Source organism: Colletotrichum truncatum (assembly GCF_014235925.2).
Source record: "Colletotrichum truncatum strain CMES1059 chromosome Unknown Contig_0005, whole genome shotgun sequence".
In the NCBI taxonomy this organism is placed as follows: domain Eukaryota; kingdom Fungi; phylum Ascomycota; class Sordariomycetes; order Glomerellales; family Glomerellaceae; genus Colletotrichum; species Colletotrichum truncatum.
The window spans coordinates 173,740-193,451 of record NW_027222402.1 but is presented as its reverse complement, the minus strand read 5'-3'; the positions used below and the strand labels follow the sequence as shown (position 1 = coordinate 193,451).

Sequence of the window (19,712 nt, the reverse complement as noted above, 5' to 3'; positions counted from 1 at the left end):
GCGAGACCGAGATCAGATGGCCCATGTATGGGATGATTGCCGTCTCACCGATATTCTACAATCCCCCTTTCACAGCAGGACTTTCAATCTCACCCTTCCCATCCAAAAGCGAGCACAAAACGCACCAGCGCTGACTAGCAGTTCACAACAACAAGAGCACTAAATGTTTGGATGGCGCAGTTTATGGTGGTATAATTATTTCATGATTACAATCGTAGATATGAAGATTCTCGTAAGAACTTCCGCTATGCTAATTAAAGCGAGATTCTTCTCCAAGTATCCCCCCTAAGTGGAGTTGCTCCAAGCGCTAAATTACAATAAACTTCCTCATCCTTAGTAGATGTAACGGAAGTTGGGGTTCTCCTTGTCCGTCAAATCATCGAAACCGTGGGTGGTGTCGATCTCGGAACCGAACTCTCTGTCCTTCTTCTTGTTGCGCCAGATCAGGTTCCAGCGCAGGAAGCAAATGACTCCGACAAGAACGGAGTAGCAGACAAGGTGGACGGTGAAAGCCTTGAGGTAGCGGGGCTCGTCACCGTCGAAGAAAACTTGGGGTCCGGTGGCGTTACCAGCGCACCAAGCCAGGAAGTTCATGGTGATGCACACAGACTTCTTGGTCTGGCCACCGACGTTACGAGTCAACATGGACATACCAAGACCCTGAGCGGCCCAGAAAGTGAAGATAATCCAGTAGCTGATCAGGAGACCGGCCTTGGTGGCGTTGTTCGTGTTGGGAACCGTCATGATGACAATCGTACCGATGTAGGAACTGGGAGGGGTCAGTTAGAAGTTTCTCCAAGTCGAGGAAGTCGGCGGACTTACGGGATCAGGAAGACGGCCATGGTGATCAAGTTCTGGTTCCACTTCTTGGTCATCCATGCAGACGTCATCAGCGTGAAGATGATGATGGCACCGAGAACCATAGCCAGAAGCTGAGTCTCAAGAAGAGAGAAGTTCAAGCCCTTGATGATGATGTTGTAGAACGCGCCGAGACCAGAGGTGGGAAGGGTAGTGCAGATCTGGATAAGCATGTAGCAGTAGGTCTGGGGGTCCAGGAAGGCCTCCTTGACCTGGTAGGCACGGAACTTCTTGTTTTGCAGACCAGTCTGGTTGGAACGGACACGCTCAACCATGAGCTTCTTGTCGGTCTCGGAGAAGCACTTTGCACGCATAGGGCTGTCTGGTGGGACGTTAGCAACTTGGACTCATGCTCGATGCGTATCGGAATAAACACTTACCAGGAAGCATAAGGAGAACATAGATACCCCACAGGAAGGAGGCGCAACCGTAGGTGATGAAGATAGCCTGCCACGATCGGATAGCCGCATTACCCGGGTTGGCCAGGAAGCTGGGGTGTCTAATGTGGGAGAAGGCGTAGGCCAGAAGACCACCGCAGATCTGCTGCATGCCGTTCATCATGTACCAGTAGGTAACGACTTGAGCCTGCTCCTCACGCTTGTACCAAATAGAACTCATGATAAGGAAAGCCGGCTGGCAGACTGCCTCGAAGATACCCAGCAGAGTTCTCACGGCAATGAGGGCGGGGAAGCTGAAGCAGAGGGCGTGGCAGCACAGCACAGTGCTCCATGCCAGGATGTTGAAACCGAGGTACTTAGCGACAGGCAATCTCTGGATGGCCCAGTTGGTAGGGTATTCGACGACAAGGACCGCAAGGTAGATACAGGTGGTAAGCCAGGCGAACTGCGGATTTGTAAGTCAGTTGTTCATAATGACAGGTTGAAGGCTTCTGTTACTCACGTTTGTGTTCGCCTTGAGAGCGGGGATATCATCACGGATTCCCATGACGGAACTGAAGGACATGGTTCCCTTATCGAGAGCCTGGAGGAAGTAGGTGACGACCATGATGGGAAGCACGCGTCTGTCGATAAGCTTCTTCAAGCGCTTGTTCTCCTCCTCAGTGATGACGATGCTGCCATCACCGGCGGCGTACTTGGCAAGCTCGCCATCAATACGGTCGTAGTTGACATGTTCACCTTTGGCGTCAGCACCAGACAGCGTACGCTCGATCTGGGCGGCGTCGGCGCCGGTGTTCTTCTCATCCGAGTTGCGGATGGCATCGGGGGTGGCCTGGACGGCGTCCTGGCTGGCTCTGCCCATCTTTGTGAACTTCCGGGGGGTGTTTGGCGAGCAAAGAAGGTGTCTTGTCAAGGTGAAGGACGGAAGGTGTCAAGATTCACAAGGCGAGAGAGCAGAAAAAATTAAGCGGCGTCCACGGTCTTTTAAGGATCTCTCCTCCACGCGTGGACTTCTCCAGACTCCAGATTACCCCGTGTGGCCCCAGAGTTTTCTCTCCCCGCGGGCATGTTGGATACAACGTTAGTGCTGTGGAGATAGCCATTACTCACTTCGCGTCCTGTCGGCTCAAAAGAGGCCGAAGGAGACTATTGATGGGCTGAGAATCGTCGTGGAAAGCACCAAACCTGAGGCAAGACTCATGCAGCGCTTCCGACTCGCCATCGATTTGACCGGGTTAGTGCACGTTGCGGGCGTGGCGTAAAACAAGCATCGGTACAATGCAATGCGACATCGGCTGTTCTGCTGTTTTTGGCACTACGATCCCGACCCGTGCAAGCCATGAGATAACACCAAGACCTTGGCGCAGCAGGCTGTTGCCGCACTTCGGGAAAGAGGTGTGCCGACAAAGAGGGATTTATCCAGCTAGATGTCTTGGCGCAATTACTATCCGGGTCTACTTTCCTGTTGGAACTTTTGGGGTTGACACGCCGCAGAGGTTATGGGGTGGCCCCCAGCAGGCCCAACCCCAGAAGGGGTCACTACACCCTTACGCGGGGTACACCCAATCAGACGCTCACAATGCCTAGTCTTACCCCAATGACCACCTGTAAGCTAACTACAGGCGGCTAGTCATTTCAGGTTACCCCACAGCAGCAAAATCCTTCAGATGGCTCCAGACCCAAGACCTTGGCAGAATCTCGTCAAAGTTATTTGGCCATGCTGGCTGCAAAACCACCAGAACATGACCCGAAGTCACGGTTGAGCGGGTTCCAAACTTGTCCGAGCATCCAGCTCATCCGGCGTTATTATCTTTTCTTCACTCATTCATCTCTTACTTACGGAATACACTATCAATCATGTTTGATGGAGTCTAGATAAGGTATGTTTGGTTCCACAATCCCCGCGATAAGTTTGCGGGGGGGACCCTCAACAACATGTTCGTCCCATCCTATTCCGTGGGGACCTGGACACAACTGTATAATATGCTTACTACGTTGTAACGTATGCAGGAACTACGGAGATCTGCACCTCTAAATTATGGTGACAGCTTCGTGAGGGGCCATGTTCAACTCCAAAAACTCGAGCCCATGATGTTGGAGAAGCGCGGGGTACGATTTCGGAGAGAAATACACGGGACAAGAAACGGCGCGGTTCCTTGGCCCGATCACTTGGCTTGATCGTCAAGCAAACTTTTCCTCCATTGGGAACAAGTTGCATTTACCCAAGAGACGAGAAGGGGGCGCCATGTCCCAGGTTGTATCGTGGCTACCCGCCTTGGCATATTCTTGACCCTGTCGTGGCGTCCCAATTCATGCAAGCTTACCAGTTAATCTGAAAATAGGAGTGGTGGATTTTAACGTCACCTAATGAAATGGAATGTCAATATTTGCAGACAAACGGCCAGAAATTTGCAGCGGTTTTGACTCGGGTGTCGATAATTCAGCATGTTAGCATAACTCTGATAGACCAACGGTGTATGGCGTTTCGCACACCGAAAATTCATTCTTTGTTGATAGAATTGCTGTTTACCGAGAGGTTGGTACCAACGCCCGTCAACAGTGCGGTAACGGCTTGGCCAGCTTGGCCAGCACCAAAATGATCACTGGATCTGACTCGACAAGCAAACAGGACAAAGGAGTTTCCTCCTGGCCATTTCTCATTTATCTCTATATCTCCATTTCACAATGCTCGGATTAATATCGTACTCAGGCAGGGGAATATGTCGGTAACTGTTAGCTGCAAAGAAACGGCTTGGCGTTCAAAATATTTATAAAATTGCTGGCCACCAGAGCTCTTTTTTCATTTTCGTCTGAAGGCTTCAAAGTACCACACTCACTGTGTTGCATTTCTGCCAAGAAACGATGTCTCTATGCAGAGTTGCTAGTCTAATGCACTAATAAATCAAGAAAGTTGGGCTTAACATCTACTGCCCACATCCCTCTTTGAAGCACCTTCTTAATCTAAGGTAAGCATGACTATTATGCGACTTGGTCGGAATATAACCGCACGGTGTGAAAATATAATTTAATCTGTTTTACTAACTGTATCTGGGCTACACACATATCTAAGGTTCGCAGTGAAAGAAGCTAGAGACAGAGCGGTTGTTTTCTTATTGTCATAACAAGAACGATATACCCGAACACCTTCGTCATGCTAGTGTCAGCTTGCATGCAGCAACTTTTGGCCGACTGAGGACCGAGAAGGACTTTACCCGTTAAGGCATGAAGTTCGACAACGTGCGGGCTTAATTCAGTATAATAGCTTCCCTAAAGTACCTGAGTTTATATAAATCAACAAAACAACATCAGCCCCATTTATTGTCTTTAAACGTCTCTACACGTTAGAATGTCTATTTCTATACATTACTCAAAAGCTCTTAAGTAGGATGATACTCCAATAGTTTATATCGCCAACGTTAATAACATTATGTTTATATTATTAGTAAAAATCACAATACAGTAATCTTATATATCTGTAACTGTTACAGGTCTTCCTGCTAGCACTTGGCTACAACAGGCAGAGGTCAGAACCGTGATAAGAACGGAGATGTAAACAGAACAATATAGAGGTCAAACAAACAGTTGCAAAGCAATAAACAACGATGAATACGTAAGCGTAGGTATAGGCCGATTATATCTCTTCTTAATTGATGATCCTAACTGTGAAGCTATCACGGGTGTCTCTCATACGGGCTCTGCTAGCACGTGATATATCACGTGCCTCTGGTGACTGTTCACTGTTCAATGGAACTGTAATAGTAGAGAAGCACCAGCGCTTTAAGACGGTTTCCGCTAAAAATGGCTCTGTTTAAGTATCAGCATTTTCCGGGATTTGAACATGCTTGCTTAGTTCGGAGTGATCCTGCAAAGCCAAGGGAGAGAAGCAACGATTCGTGGTTAACCTTGTACAGTAAACTGGATCAACTAAGTCCTTTATTGACATCGCGGACACGCAAGGCCAAAGCCAAGACCCTTAAGTTCCTTTGCAGGCTTTTTTATATGTCACAAGCACAAAGTTCATATATGGAGAAAAATCAAAGGCCTACTGTTTCAAACTTTCGTTCAAACCCCCCTGAAGTGTAAAATATGGCTTGCAGGAGCATCTGTATGAAGATGAAGCACAGAGCTTACTATCTCTCAGTTACGAGACACTGATAGGTAGGTATTACAAACTAGTGTATAACTGATAAACAATGGGTAGTGTTTCTCCATTCTTAGTCAACAGCACGCATATACATCGTTTAGGGAGCGTTGACTCCTACACTGGTAACTAATAATAAATATGCAAGAAGGGAATACATCTATCTGTATGATTCCAAGCATCTACTTATAGAAACCAAAACAAACGTGTTCAATCGGCTTGCTCGTTGTTGTTGTAGTAATGTAATCAAAGTAGAAGATCACATTAGACGGCTTAAAATATAGTACCTGGAACAGGGACTAGATTGATGGTGACCTGCGCGCCATAATTCTGATCACCTAGTTGAAGCAGCGGCTCACCTGGGGTAATTTGGAAGATACTCATATTCATTGCACTGCAGGTAAGGGTGTTATCATCGTTCCGCTGGCAGATGTTCGCTTCCCAGTTGACGTTGATTAAAGCCGTGGCTGCTGCAACAGACGGGAAAAAATATTGATAGTGGAGAGACGCATTTCCACCAATCATGGCCAGCACGCTGCCGTCAGACGTTGTGAACGTGCAGTCAGGCTGGAACCTGAAAGCTTGAGCGTTTTGATAGTTGGTCGAAAATGCAACACGATACCCCGAGCCAAATACAGGTTCGAGCCGGGCAAAGTTGCCGTCAACAGTAAAGTCACCGGAATTGCTACCCCGAAGATAGTATGCACTAGTGAGGGTACTGCAAGGACCTGTGGGACTGGAGGTAGAACTGGTGGAGGTAGAACTGATGGAGGTAGAACTGATGGAGGTAGAACTGATGGAGGTAGAACTGATGGAGGTAGAACTGATGGAGGTAGGACTAGTGGAAGTGGAACTAGCGGAGGTAGAACTAGCGGAGGTAGAACTAGTAGAGGTAGAACTAGTGGAAGTAATGGAAGAGGAAGAGGAAGAGGAAGTGATGGTGATAGTAAGCTTAAGATTATGTTTAGCATAATGTTTCCTATATATGCGAAATTGAGAATCTTACAGTTGGGCTGCTCGAGCTTGTCGAAGTGGTGGTTGTGGCTGTAGAGCTATCAGAGGTGTTAGACGTTAAAGCCGAGCTGATGTTCTCAGACGTAGAAGCCGAAAAAGAATCGGTACTACCAGACGGAGAGGCCGAAGTCAAAACGGATTTTCCTGACGTAGATACTGAAGCCGAACTTAGTGTACCTGACGAAGAGTCTGACGCCAAGTTGGTGCCACGAGGCGTGGTAGTGATGATACCAAAGCTCTCCTTAGTAGTTGTTTTTAATGGCGGCTCAATGGTAGTAACAACGGTTACTGTAGTGCTGCCAGATGTGATTATGAAGCGAGTAGTGTTGGCGCTGGTAATAGTTGGATTAATATCGAAGGAAGTTACAGACGTAGTCGTTCTAGTAGAGGTACTCGAGGTGGTAGCTGATTGTGGCTGGATAGGAACGGATATAGTTGTCCCCATCGAAGGACTCGAGGATGGCGAAGTGGTAGTGCTGGGGAGAACCTCAGGGCTGGTACTGCTAGGCGCTGTAACATCGGCAATCGTCAGAATAAACCCCACGTTGTTGATTGAGAGTTCTTGAGCAATAACAGTAAAAGATAAAAGGGCCAGCAGGGCCACCCGTTTCATCCTGCCCATCCTTCTTGGTATATTTTGATAAACCAGGCAATTCAGATGCAAAGAAAGGTGTTGGAAGTTTTGTGGCAACACGGATCTAGTATACTAGAAAAAATTTAAATAAGGCAAGATATTGAGAACTAGATAAATATCTACGTAGGCTGACCTATTCTAAGGAATAAAGTTAAGATTAGTAAACGTGAGCTAAGTGCAGGTTTGTTGAGGGAAGGTAGTATTCACATGGAAATTCGACTTTGGGGTTTCTGTTCGAATAAGGACCGGAATGCTAATTTTGTCTTGTTTTCCCTCCATTGCAGAGGATAGTTGTCTCTGTGGTCGCACCTTACCCTTGAGAACCTGGAATGCTAGGTAGGGTTCTATCCAAGGATCTGAACCTCCAGAGTCAAAGATCTCGGGCACGATCGTGTGCGACAGATACCCTTTGCATACCATCAATTCTTTTCCACGCGATTCTTTATCATTCAAAGCGTATAGGGCTGTGTCCATCGACTACTCTAAGCGTTTTACTCAACATGTGAGGCTCTATAAAAAGCACATAACATTAATGACAGCCGACGAGCCATGGTGGCAAATCCTTTTCAAATTGAACAGAAAATACTGGCAATTCAATGTATAGAAAGATCGAATTTAGCTCGCTCATGGACTTCTGGGTGTTTTTACTCCATTTTCACAGTGGTTTGTTAATACAGCTAGTGAAATCAGCAAACAGGCGTGTCTGGCCTACAAGGCACTGACGTAAATCACATTCTTCAAGCGGGATTGAGCATTCCCCGGTAGTTGTTAGACTGCGAGGCTCTTCAGAGCAGCAATGGAAGGGGATTGGGTCAAGAAAAAGGGGCACGTTCTCCACTACCATGTACTTATTCATCCTCTTGTGCTTGAAGATGAATAATCAAATGGTTGAACACCGCTCATAAGATCTATCCAATTCTACTACAGTCTAGGCCCTTAACACTCTACCTAAAGACGTTACACCGCTTATCGCCTGACAGATCAAACGATGTAATTAGCTAGGACTGTAGCTATCAAGGTACTGTAACTCCTTCTTCAAAATTTAGTCCTCATCTCGTCTTAGAAGCTACAGGCCATAAACACAAGTTATGGGCCAGGACATTGGGATTTGACGCCTGCCATCACTTGGCTCTAGTGGACCAAAATTGGCTCTTGTTAGGCCTTTGATGACACTAGTGCCCGAGACCCTAGATTGGTACACACAGTAAACAAGCCCCATAGCGACTTGGATTAGAATGCCATTGAAGCTTTAGCGCAGTAGCTAAACCTGGTTTTTTTTTGTATTCATAGGCTAGACTGCGTGACTGCATGCCTGTGATTTTTGTGCTATCGGAATAGTAGGCGGAACGATAAGCACCAGGATGCCATGTTTCCTACGAGAGGTAATAACTCTAACCCAGTCTGGCAAGTAGCACTGCGCCTCATCAGATGTGGCGTTTTGGGATTCAATGAGGAAGCTGCTGCGCCACAGGCTAATCCGTGCACATCACACCCAGCTGTTACGTACCCCTGGACCTGGCAAGAGAGCAACCAATTTAACGTTTCTAAAGGCAGGTCGCGTCAGTCAAGCTGCTACGCGCTGCTGCGAAATTCCCCGTCACTCTATCGCAGCGCATGAATAACAGCCGCCACTTGTTTCCACAACGTCGTACCGTGAATCTTTGGATTCTGGACGTAGAACTGCCTTGCACTTTTATTGAGCTTGTACATTGATTCCTCCACGGAGAAAGCCGCAAAAATGGTCTGCCCCAGGCTGTGCGACCGATCGCGAATGAATCAAAGCTAACCAGCGCGCAGCCGGCCTTTCAAGCAATCAATGTTGAGCCGGAGGAGAACATTGACGATGAGATTGACACGACCCGCGAGCTTCATGTAAGCGTTCATTTACTCTCCTTCTCTTCTTCGCAACTGTGCTGACTGCGACATAGGTGGATGAAGCTCTAAAGCGGTTTCAGACAGCTCTGAAGCTTCATGCCCAAGGCCCTCGATTCTTCGACGAAGCTGCCGATGCCTACGATGATCTCTTCAAGTCCGAAATCTTCAAATACCCTGAGGCGGCCACCGAGTTTGATAGAGGGGAGCAAAACCCTGATCAACTCATCACCGATGCTGCCCTTGACGGCAACTTGGACCTCCAGGTCGCCGACGTCGACACCGCCACGAGCAGCTTGCCCCAGGCCTTTTTCCTCGCACACAAGAATCGCGGCCAGTTTCTGCTCGACCGAACCCGGCATGCTGCACGAACCAACGGTGAAAGCTATTTCGAGAACGATGAGGCGCTCCGGAACATGCACAATGCCCTGGCCGACTTCAACGCAGCCCTCGATCGCGATCCGTCCGATGCCGAACTTTGGAGACGTACCGCGCGTGTCGCTGCCTCGCTGAAAAGCGCAAGGCTCAGTAGATACTGTCTTGAGGCCGCTATCGAACTTGACGATGACCCAGCTGTCTTGGAAGTCGAGCCCCCATCCTTAGCCGAAGGGTTTGCTGGGCAGCAACTGAAGGACCAACTACAAATACTAAGTGATGAGATTGCCCTTTCACATCCAATCATGGGACCCTGGGTCAAGCGAGACATGCCGGATTTCATCAAGCGTCACATCGATCCCATTCCATTTCTTCCGAACCCTATCAAAGATCTCGAGTCTATCCGCTCCACTGTCGAAGAAGCTGGGTCAAGCCGTCTTACTATAACACTGCCAACCTCATCGTGGGTAGACCTAGGCATGGCCCTGGTACAATTCGTTCTCGAAAAGGGACAGACAAGTCGGGGTGTAGTCATTGAGCTTCCAGAAATGGAAGAAGACGAAGATGTTGTTATGGAGAGTCAGCCAGAGCAAGATGGCCCTGTCGACGGTTCAGATGCCAAGGAGGGGTCTGTTGAGAATGACAAAAAGCCCGCAGACGCCAACGGAGAAACTAAGCCTTCGGAAACTGAAAAACCTGGAGAAGACAAAGAGGCAGTCCCCGAAGAGCCGCCCAAAGCGCCGGAAACCACTCGTGAAACTCGCAAGGGAAGAAGCGTCTCTCAGCCGACCCGAAAGCGCTCCCAATCGGCTGCTGGCATCCCTGAGAATCAGGATGAGGAGAGCCTAGTCGAAAAGAGGAGCAAACGTATTCGTCGACGAGAGACAGCAGCCGCGGAAGAAGTTGTGGATCCCAGCGCTGTTCATGCATCTCAATTAGCACCTTATCAGGCAGCCGACCAAAACCTGTTCCAAGCCACGAAGAATATGCTGGAGAACATCGGAGTCACCAGTCAGGACACTTTGGACCGAATCAGCGAAGTGCTAGATTCCCTGGTATCCGAGGAACGCGCAGCATCTATTAAGAACCAGGCCACAATGGATCTGCGAAATGCTTTCCTCTCCTTCAGCGAAGATAACGCAAAGATCTTGCTCAATAAGCAAGCTCAGGCCTCATTGAGCTTGTCCTCTTTCCTAGAGCATGCCAAAGGAGGCTCTCAAAAGATGTCGGTTATACCGCCATTCAAGGAAAGCCAGGGAGTTACTGCTTTTGCAAAACGAGTCAACTCTTCTTGGATGACCGCCCAAGAGGTTGCCTATGAATGGATCAAGACGATATGCCCCAGCTATCTTGAAACCAAATGGTCAGACGCAATGAAGACTGCCGTGGTCCAAGTTATCAGCCGGTTCGACCAGGACATCCTCCAATCTATCAACTACGACATGGAGTGTGCACGGCAATCAGATCAACAGGAAGAGCAGCTCTCCTTCGTCAAGAACATCGTAGAGATGCTTTTTGAAATCCACCTCGACGTCTATGAGAGGATCACTAATCCTAATAGTGTTGTGGACTATAGTATTCGCGTTGAGGCCAAGGGGCGCTTAGGTCGTTGGTTGGATATTGCATCCGCATTGCTTCGCGGAAGTCCCGAAGAAGGCAACGAGAAGCTTACCGCTCGGTTCCTTTGGGCTGCTATTTTCTCAACTACCTTAACCGAGAACGCCTCGAGAGAGTATATTCTCCAGTGTTGGACAAGTTTGCGGGATTTCCTTGCTGAAGGACAAGTCGATCAATTACACCTGCCCAACAATCCAGTGATACCGGAGATTTCTGAAGCTGCGGCCGATAGGGAAATTTCTAAGCTTACTACGATGGACTTCTTTCTCGGTTTATTTCAAGACAACGTCAGCGACCCTGTTGCTGTTATCGACAATTTGGAGCCTGTTCTCAACCCAGGCTCGGTCTTTGTTGCCCTTGACCCCGAAGAGACTGCGAAGAATGGCGAGCGCTCTGGGTCTGGCCGACCCAAGACCAAGAACGTTCCTATTAAAGACTATGCGACCCAGAGTTTACAAGACCTCTGGCGGTTCCTCCTGGGAACAAGCACGGAATTACGCCTCTTCCTTTGGTCACGCCTCAGCGACGCGTACGGCACTATCCAATATTCTACGAAGCAGTTTTCATGTCAGCTCAGGGCCATCGAGATGCTAACTACAGACTTGGAGAGTGACAGCTACCTCAAAAACGACCCAGAAACCAGGCCGCCGCTATTACTCAAGATGCTCAAGTCTCTTGATGACCTTCTGATCTCTGCCCTTTCGCTGGCTTTGAACGATAACACTGCGTACGACATTGTTGACGAAGATCACTTGAAAACGATATCCACGGCGCTTGCTAAACTCAGTTGCATGCTCCATGCCTCAGCGATGCATGAGGATGAGATTCGAATCGGAATGACAAAGGTGCCACCAAGCAGCCCATCGTTTCAGCCATTCATCAATAAGTTGCGTGAGATACAAGTCCGCGTATGGTGCCTCCAGTACACAGTGATCAAGGTCGGCGTCAATCAGAACCCCAAAATGTTTCCTCAACCCGAGATGGAGCTTGCCGACTATCTCTCAGCCATTCATCAGGTTCTTGGTTTAAGAAAATGCTGCAAAGCATCCAACAAGATCTTCCTAAAGATGATGCGTGTTGAGCTGCTGAAGTTCAAGAACATTGAGAACTGGGAAGATTATCTGGGCCAAGTTCTTTACGATCTTCACGGTCTTAAGCTCGGAGTTGGCGTTGGCGAGGTTCAGGATCACGGCTGTCCGCCTGAGAAACTCGAGAAGCGCAACGCAATGCAGCTCGTCGACAAAATCACAGTTCTGGCGCGGAGAATGCCCAGAAAAGACTTGCTCAAGTCGGACCTCAAGGCGACAATTGAACACATGCAAGGAGCTATCGGGCAAACCAAGTCCACTCCTCAGATGATCCACAACCTGAGGAATTTCACAGAGTATCTGAAGCGACCAATCCATCCTCTTCGACTTTACCAGGCTCTTAATGGGGGCGTTGAGTTAGACGTCGTTGCCGTAAACACACCCGAGAGTGCTCTGGCTAAACATGGGTGGTTCTTCCTTTTGGGTATGATCGCGCTCACAAGGTTTAAACAGGTTGATTTGAGCAAGAGACAGACACCAGGTGCTACTGATGACCTGCGACTTGCGGCAACTTTCTTGCGACTCCAACTCCAGTTTACCCCTGATAAATGGGATGCATGGTTTCGCTTAGCCGAGTGTTTCGACTACGAACTTGACGAAGCTGTCCTATGGTCGGCCGACAAGATGAATAAGGAGCGCGCCGAATTGCTCAAGGTCCAGCGTAACTCAATTCACTGTTACACACTGGCGCTTTCCAATTCATGGGAGGCAGAAATTGACGACGAAGACGAGGATCCTCTGTACGAACTGTATCACAATTTTGCTATGCGTCTGTACGCCTCGAGTCGTGAACCCCTCGCTATGGAACCATTCCAGCATGCGGATCACGAACGTTTCTTCATCGAGAACATGGGCAATGGAACGTTCCAAAAAGTCCTCCACGACCAGATGCAAGACTATAAGGTCTGGAAGTATGCCGCTGGCTTGTTCAAGCGGGCAATGCGACGCAAGCCGCAAGACTGGAGGTAAGTTGGTTGCCATAAAGTTGTCTCGAGATGGTGCTAATGACTTGTGTTAGGAACCCATTCATGCTCACCAAATGTCTCTGGAAAATGTACCAGAAACCCTTGGACCAGCTTAGCGAGAAAGATCGCGAGACCCGTCCGTCAGTGGAATACTTGATCTCGGCTCTCGAGCACGCTGTCGAAGTGGTGGCTGCTGTGCCCAAGTCCAGACACAGCGACCCCATTTTGGAGCCGCACTACAAGATTGTGTCAATCGTGCATAAGCTTGTCGTGAGAGGCGACCTCACACCGCAGGAGGGCGCGGATATTCTGTCAAGACAGCCGTATGGTATGGAGCTGGGCGACGATATCACAATGACAGACATTGAAGACTGGGAGGAATACGTCATTAGAAGCCTGCATCACCTCCGGGACAAGGACAAATCCAACTGGCAGCACCGCATCATCATGCGTCACGCCCGTCTGCTGTTTGACGAAGATGGCGAGTCACCCGAGTTGGTGCAAGCCAAGGCGGCGTTCAACGTTCTTCGGGAGTCCATGTTTACTAAGACCATGGTCATGAACGTCTGGAAGTGTGACGCTGAACGGCCTGGGCGGCATCATGTGTATACCGCCCAGTACATTCGATTCATGGTTAAGCTTTTGGTCGTTATGAACGACAGAGTCAATCTGGAAATGGTCCTGAGACGTCTTCGGAAGAAGGGCGCCGATTTCTACCACTTCAGCGATCTGTGGCAGACATGCTGTATGGCCTATCTCAGACTTCTGCGACAGGGATTCCATGTGCCTCCGACATTGGAAGACTCTTTCAAGCTGACTTCGCTGGAGGAGCTGGAAATCATGGCAGATCGCATCACGGAGTGGGCTGGCGGGCCATCCACCGATATTCCTGCTTTCAACTGCCTCAAAGAGACAATAGAGTTGAAGAAACTCAACGGCGGTCTCATGAAAGCAGGGGCCATTGACGATCTTATCAACGATTGCTACGCAATTATTTACCAGGAAATCGGCCCTACCCTTCCAGGCCCTGAACCCCACGAGGTTTTGGAGGCACGTGCCAGAGCCCGCGCCAGAGAGGAAGCCGATGGTGGCAATGAGCTGAAGCCGTCGAACGCTCTTGGCAACCTCTTGAACCCTTCTAGTGCACAAGATTCCGGCACAAACGGGGAGACTGGGGGTGATAAAACGGCTGCCGCACCCGAGGCTGCCCCGAGACGAAGGGCTGGTGTTCGAAGGCCCGACATCATTCGTAAAGCCGAGCAAGCTTTTGCTCGCTTTGGTGAAGCGCCCAAGTCGTCAGTGGCTCCGTCTAAATCCCGCGTTGGATCGGTCTCAAGCGGAAAGAACGGCGGGCAGACGCCTACAGGAGATGCCGACGAGGGCAGTGATGCAGATGAGAAAGAGGGACATGAGGAGGGCGAAGATGTTGAAATGAAGGACGACACCGCAATGGAAGCTGAGGAAGGCGAAGACGGAGAGGAAGAAGCGCCCGCACACGGTACAGCAGCATCTAGCCCTCGGGGTAGCATTCACGACTCGGCAGATGACGAAAGTGAGCTTAGTGATGTTCCCGACGACTGGGACGAGCAGCCACCTCCATCGTTGATGCTCTTCCCTAATTTGAGGAAGAGTGTGGACTCTACAAGGAATGAGAGTGGCGACTCCAGCGGCGAAGAAGATGAAGAGGAAGAAGAGGAGGAGGAGGAGGAGGAGGAGGAGGGTGAGGAGGAGGAGGAGGGTGAGGAGGAGGAAGAGGAAGAAGAAGAGGGCGACGAAGGTGAAGATGGTGAGGAAGAAGAGGGTGAAGAAGAGGAAGTCGAAGATGAGCACGGTGAGGAGGTCGAAGACGAGGAGGGTGAAGAAGAGGAGGTCGAAGAGGAAGAAGGTGAAGAGGCAGAGGCAGAAGAAGCAGAAGATGGCGAAGAAGCTGAGGAACAAGACGAAGATGAAGAAGACGAGGACCAAGAAGAAGATGAAGTAGAAGACGAGGATGAGGAGACGATGGCCGACGAGGAGTAGAGTTCCAAAGTCGGGCACCTCAACAGAGCACCGGCAGTTTTCGGACCAAAGGGAGCAACCGTTGTTTGGGAGTGTAAGAATGGCAGGATCAAGCGTACTTTGCTAGCTGGAGTTGTAGCGGGCGGTGAGTAATTGCAATCACGGCGATGGGAAACCTCTTCTGAGGTTTGGTTGTATGGTATATTGTAGTACTAGCTCTAGTCAGAAATGAGGCAAACATTGTGAATCACTAAATGCCGAACTAAAGGTACCCTTTGTTGAACCTGAGCAGGAGGGGCATCCACTGCAGCTACTGCGACAATTGTCCATGACCAAAGAGGTATGCCGTGAAGCGATTAGACTCATCGATTTAGCACTTGCGTCAACCACGGTTGCATCGTCCCACAGGGACTGAATGGGCGTATATAAAAGATACCTTAGCACAAGTCTCTCTCGGACTCCCAGCCGCTCTTAGCCAACACGATAAAAAAAAAAAAAACAGAAATAAAAACCATCATTTACACCAACAAACCGTCAAACAAATATCAAGACAGCTGGGTTCGTCATGTGCTCGAGGTGGAGAACCAAGAAAGAGGACTGCGGCCACACCGTCGGAAGGTGGGAGGAGAGATGCGACAAGGCCCGCGTCGAGCGCCGCGATTGTCCGTGGTGGAAATGGAGGTTGGAGACGGAGTGGGAAATGGGGCTTTGCAACATGTGTGTGGCCGCCTTATCTCGTTGCGAGCGTATGTACTCATGAGATGAGACCTGTTGGTTTCGCTTGACAAGTGCTCAAGGTTGACATCTTGAGACGAGGAGCTTGAGTTGCGCTGGGCATGAACAGGTATCTTAAACGGGCACTTCACAAAGTCAAAAGTCTAAAGTACACAGAAAAAAATATCCATTACAGTTACAAGAAGAATGATGTCGACGCCGCGTATCACGTCTGAAGTTGTGATACAACGTCTTGCTTAGAGCGAATGCGAAAGGAAGTTGAAGCTAATAGCTGATGAGGAAGACTGGCGGTGGTGGGGGGGCACTGCTACTGGGGTGCGGGAGCTAGAGCTACCCCACCCCTCACCAGCCAGTCCTGCCTACCAAATCCACGTTCCAGCGACTGCTTGCGCCTCCCAGTGGCCGCCTGGGACAGCACCAGCTACCGCACGCAAGCGGCAATTTCCGCTCCGTCGACAACCTTCCATCAGCGCCTGCCAACAGCCTTCCTCCATCACCACCAACATCACCATCATCACACCGAACTTCCACGATACCAAACGAATTCCACCCTAAATCCCACGAACGAAATCGCGTCAAACTGACCGAAGACGAATCGCCATCCACTACTTTTTACAGACAGGGAGACTGTGCGTTGTCAAACAACGAGCCGCCCCCCATCAAAACACAACACCTCTGACACATACACACACACACACACACACACACACACATACATAATGGCCTCCTCGGACACGAAGCCCGCGCAGGACAAGGCTACGGCCGATGCCAAGGCTGAAGAGACGCAGCAGCAGGCGGCGACCAAGAAGCCCGCGCTGGGCGAGGACGACGAGTTCGAGGACTTCCCCGTCGACGGTACGTTCTCTCCTCCATCTCCACATATATCTACTGCTCCAGCATCGATTGTCGAATTCCTCGTGCTTTTGACGCCTTTGTGGATGGTAGTCAGCTCGCTATCTACGCGTGGAATGGAATGTTCTGTCTGCATCATGTTTTGGGGCGAAGATACAATGACGAAATGACGACAGGATCAAGATGACTAACGTTGCACACAGACTGGGCCCAGGAAGACACCGAGGCGGCGGCTGGCGGCAGCGGCACGACGCAGCACCTCTGGGAGGAGAGCTGGGACGACGATGACACGAGCGATGACTTTTCCGCGCAATTGAAGTACGATACCCACCATCCCCCCTTCTTCAACTCCAGGATAACTTCATATCTGTTGAATCGATACTGACTCTCACTCTAGGGAGGAGCTGAAGAAGGTTGACGCCAACAAGAGACGCTGATTTCACTCGCCCGGGACGCGGACAATTGCGAGGAGGGGGAAACGCAGGAATGACGGATGGAAACCGACTTCACTGGGGAACTACGAGGCATAGACTACTACGTATGAGCTCTAGACGACTGGCGGCCATACCAGTAATGAAATTCAAAAACAAGGCACAAGCATTTTTTTTTTCTTTTTCGGACGGACAACATGTTTTTCTGTGTTTTTACTTTTTTTGGTTTATTGATGTCGTGACTTAGGTCTTTTTTTTTTCTAGGACATGACACGAGGCATTACGTTCATCATCACCGCCCTCTTCTTTTTTGTCATGGCAGGGACTTGCTATCGCTTTCCTCCAATCCATGCATGTTATCCCGGGCCTACTAGAGACTGGCCTTACCAGCTCGACCTTTTTTTTCATACCCCATCTATCAGACCGATCAAGTCCCATAGAGCGGGAGCCGCCGTTTTTGTTTTAACGTTGGCGAGGGGCTGTTTACTTACTCGACAGAGCAACGACACCGGGGAGGGCCTTGCCCTCGAGGAGCTCCAAGCTGGCACCACCGCCGGTGGAGACGTGGCTGAGCTTGCTCTCGACGCCGTACTTGGCGGCGACGGTGGCGGTGTCACCACCGCCGATGATGACGATCTTGCCGGACTCGGCAGCGGCGACGGCGGCGTCGAGAGTGGCCTTGGTGCCGTTGGCGAACTTCTCCATCTCGAAGACACCGGGGGGACCGTTCCAGAGGATGGTCTTGGCCTCGTTGATGGCCTCCTTGTACAGCTCAATGGACTTGGAGCCGCAGTCGAGACCCATCCAGCCGTCGGGGATACCGGACTCATCGGTGGCAGTGTCAGTGTTGGCGTCCTTGTCGAACTTGTCGGCGGTGATGTAGTCGACGGGGAGAACGATCTTGACGTTGTTGGCCTTGGCCTTCTCAACGAGCTTGCCAACGGTCTTGGCGCCAGCCTCGTCGAAGAGGGAGTTGCCAATGTTGACGTTCTCGAGGGTCTTCTTGAAGGTGAAGGCCATGCCACCGCAGACGATGAGGGTGTTGACCTTGTCCAGCAGGTTGTCGATGAGCTGGATCTTGTCGGAAACCTTGGCACCGCCGAGGATGGCAAGGAAGGGGCGCTGGGGGTTCTCGAGGGCCTTGGCGAAGTACTCGAGCTCCTTCTTCATGAGGAAGCCGGAGGCCTTCTGGGGGAGGTCGACACCGACCATGGAAGAGTGGGCACGGTGAGCAGTGCCGAAAGCATCGTCTGCAGCAAAATTAGCTGAGGTCTTCCTCGTGGCGTGATGGATGACGATTTCTCATGAGACAGGTGGGGTGAGGGGTAGGCTCTGAGGGGAGAAGAAGGTGCGAAAAGTCAAAACATACTGATGAAGACATCGCCGAGGGCAGTGAGGCCCTTGCGGAACTCCTCAACCTTGGCCTTGTCGGCCTTGGTCTTGTTGCCGTCCTTGTCCTTGGCGGAGCCCTCCTCCTCAATGTGGAAGCGCAGGTTCTCGAGCAGGACGACCTGGCCGTTGTCGGCCTTGTTGACGAGCTCCTCGACGTCGGGGCCGACGCAGTTCTTGGCGAACTGGACGGACTTGCCGAGCAGCTTCTCGAGCTCGGGAACGACCGGCTCAAGGCTGTACTTGGGGTTGGCCTCTCCGTTGGGGCGACCCAGGTGGGACATCAGGACAACGGCCTTGGCGCCATTGTCGATGGCGTACTTGATGGTAGGCACGGCACCAGCAATGCGCTGGTTGTTGGTGATCTTCTTGTTGGAGTCGAGGGGGACGTTGAAGTCGACCTGTGAGGGGCAGTTTGTTAGTGATCGATAACGTACTAGATCCAGAGTAAATGGTGACCGCCTGCCCGCCCTGCTAGATTGCAATGGCCCATCCGCGGTAAATGATATGTCCCGGGACTGAATTACCGCGGCCCGTCCCGTATCGCCAGAAGTCGGAACCAGGCTGAGGTCATACCCGGGATCAGGCGTCTGGTGGTAGTGGCATGGTGGGGTAACCGGGCGCCGCAGAACACCAACCGCGGGGAGCGGAGCAGAGCAAAGCAGAGCAGGGTAAAGCAGAAGGAGTTTGCAGGCATGCCGGTTGTCTATCAACTTACGCGGATAAGAACGCGCTTGCCCTTGAGGTCAACGTCGGTGATGGAGAGCTTGTTGGCGAGAGACATGGTTGCAATTGGGGTGGGAGGAGAGTATATCTGGTGATGTAGGAGAGAGATGAGAAGAAGGAGAAATGCAGAAAAGAGGAAAAGAGGTTGTGAGGTATTAATTGGGGGGAAAGGAATGGGATAGGATGGATAGCATGGATGGACGGGATGGAGGGACAACCGGTCGGACAGGAAAAACACGCAGGTAGGCCAGTCAGTCCAGTCACCTTAAGTGGTTCAACAACGTTGAGAGAGGCCTATGAATGGTGGGGGTGGCTCTGATGCTCTGTGCTGCGCTGGCGGGGTTGGATGGTGCTCTCAGTGTTTTGCATGATTTTTTTTTTATCTTTTGGTTTGTTGGCGGGGTTGATTTGTCTTAGTGGGGAGCTTTCGCCTGGGCTAGGTGCTGGGTGCTGCTGGGTGCTGTCACTATTCGGTGTCTAGGCAAGCCAGGGCAGGCGCTGACTTGCTAGCTGGTGGCCCTTGCCCACACCCCTGGCACCTGCACTGCTGCAGCAGTAGCAGCGGTAGCTTCCCACCACAAAGGGAAGTAGGTTAGGTAAGGTAGGTAGGGAGCTTTGT

General features: G+C 50.5%; 5 protein-coding genes across 5 annotated transcripts; 2 read left to right on the top strand and 3 right to left on the bottom strand.

The window, feature by feature from the left end:
- Positions 1-333: 333 nt before the first annotated feature.
- On the bottom strand, positions 334-2,118 carry CTRU02_208052 (allantoate permease; the record flags this gene model as incomplete). The annotated part of the gene is made up of 4 exons (XM_036729188.1): positions 334-769; positions 823-1,180; positions 1,239-1,701; positions 1,759-2,118. The coding sequence occupies 4 exons, from the start codon at positions 2,116-2,118 to the stop codon at positions 334-336; spliced, it is 1,617 nt and encodes a 538-aa protein (XP_036579020.1).
- Positions 2,119-5,670: 3,552 nt separating this feature from the next.
- On the bottom strand, positions 5,671-6,856 carry CTRU02_208051 (uncharacterized protein; the record flags this gene model as incomplete). Its single annotated transcript, XM_070205019.1, has 2 exons — positions 5,671-6,357; positions 6,404-6,856. The coding sequence occupies 2 exons, from the start codon at positions 6,854-6,856 to the stop codon at positions 5,671-5,673; spliced, it is 1,140 nt and encodes a 379-aa protein (XP_070061094.1).
- A 1,927-nt stretch (positions 6,857-8,783) lies between these two features.
- Positions 8,784-14,981, top strand: CTRU02_208050 (transcriptional corepressor of histone genes; the record flags this gene model as incomplete). The annotated part of the gene is made up of 4 exons (XM_036729189.2): positions 8,784-8,786; positions 8,843-8,917; positions 8,974-12,962; positions 13,016-14,981. 4 exons carry the CDS (start codon positions 8,784-8,786, stop codon positions 14,979-14,981), a joined length of 6,033 nt encoding a protein of 2,010 aa, XP_036579021.2.
- Positions 14,982-16,414: 1,433 nt separating this feature from the next.
- On the top strand, positions 16,415-16,984 carry CTRU02_208048 (uncharacterized protein; the record flags this gene model as incomplete). Its single annotated transcript, XM_036729190.1, has 3 exons — positions 16,415-16,550; positions 16,751-16,865; positions 16,945-16,984. The coding sequence occupies 3 exons, from the start codon at positions 16,415-16,417 to the stop codon at positions 16,982-16,984; spliced, it is 291 nt and encodes a 96-aa protein (XP_036579022.1).
- A 477-nt stretch (positions 16,985-17,461) lies between these two features.
- CTRU02_208049 (phosphoglycerate kinase) lies at positions 17,462-19,151 on the bottom strand (the record flags this gene model as incomplete). Its single annotated transcript, XM_036729191.1, has 3 exons — positions 17,462-18,228; positions 18,348-18,768; positions 19,086-19,151. The coding sequence occupies 3 exons, from the start codon at positions 19,149-19,151 to the stop codon at positions 17,462-17,464; spliced, it is 1,254 nt and encodes a 417-aa protein (XP_036579023.1).
- Positions 19,152-19,712: the final 561 nt, after the last annotated feature.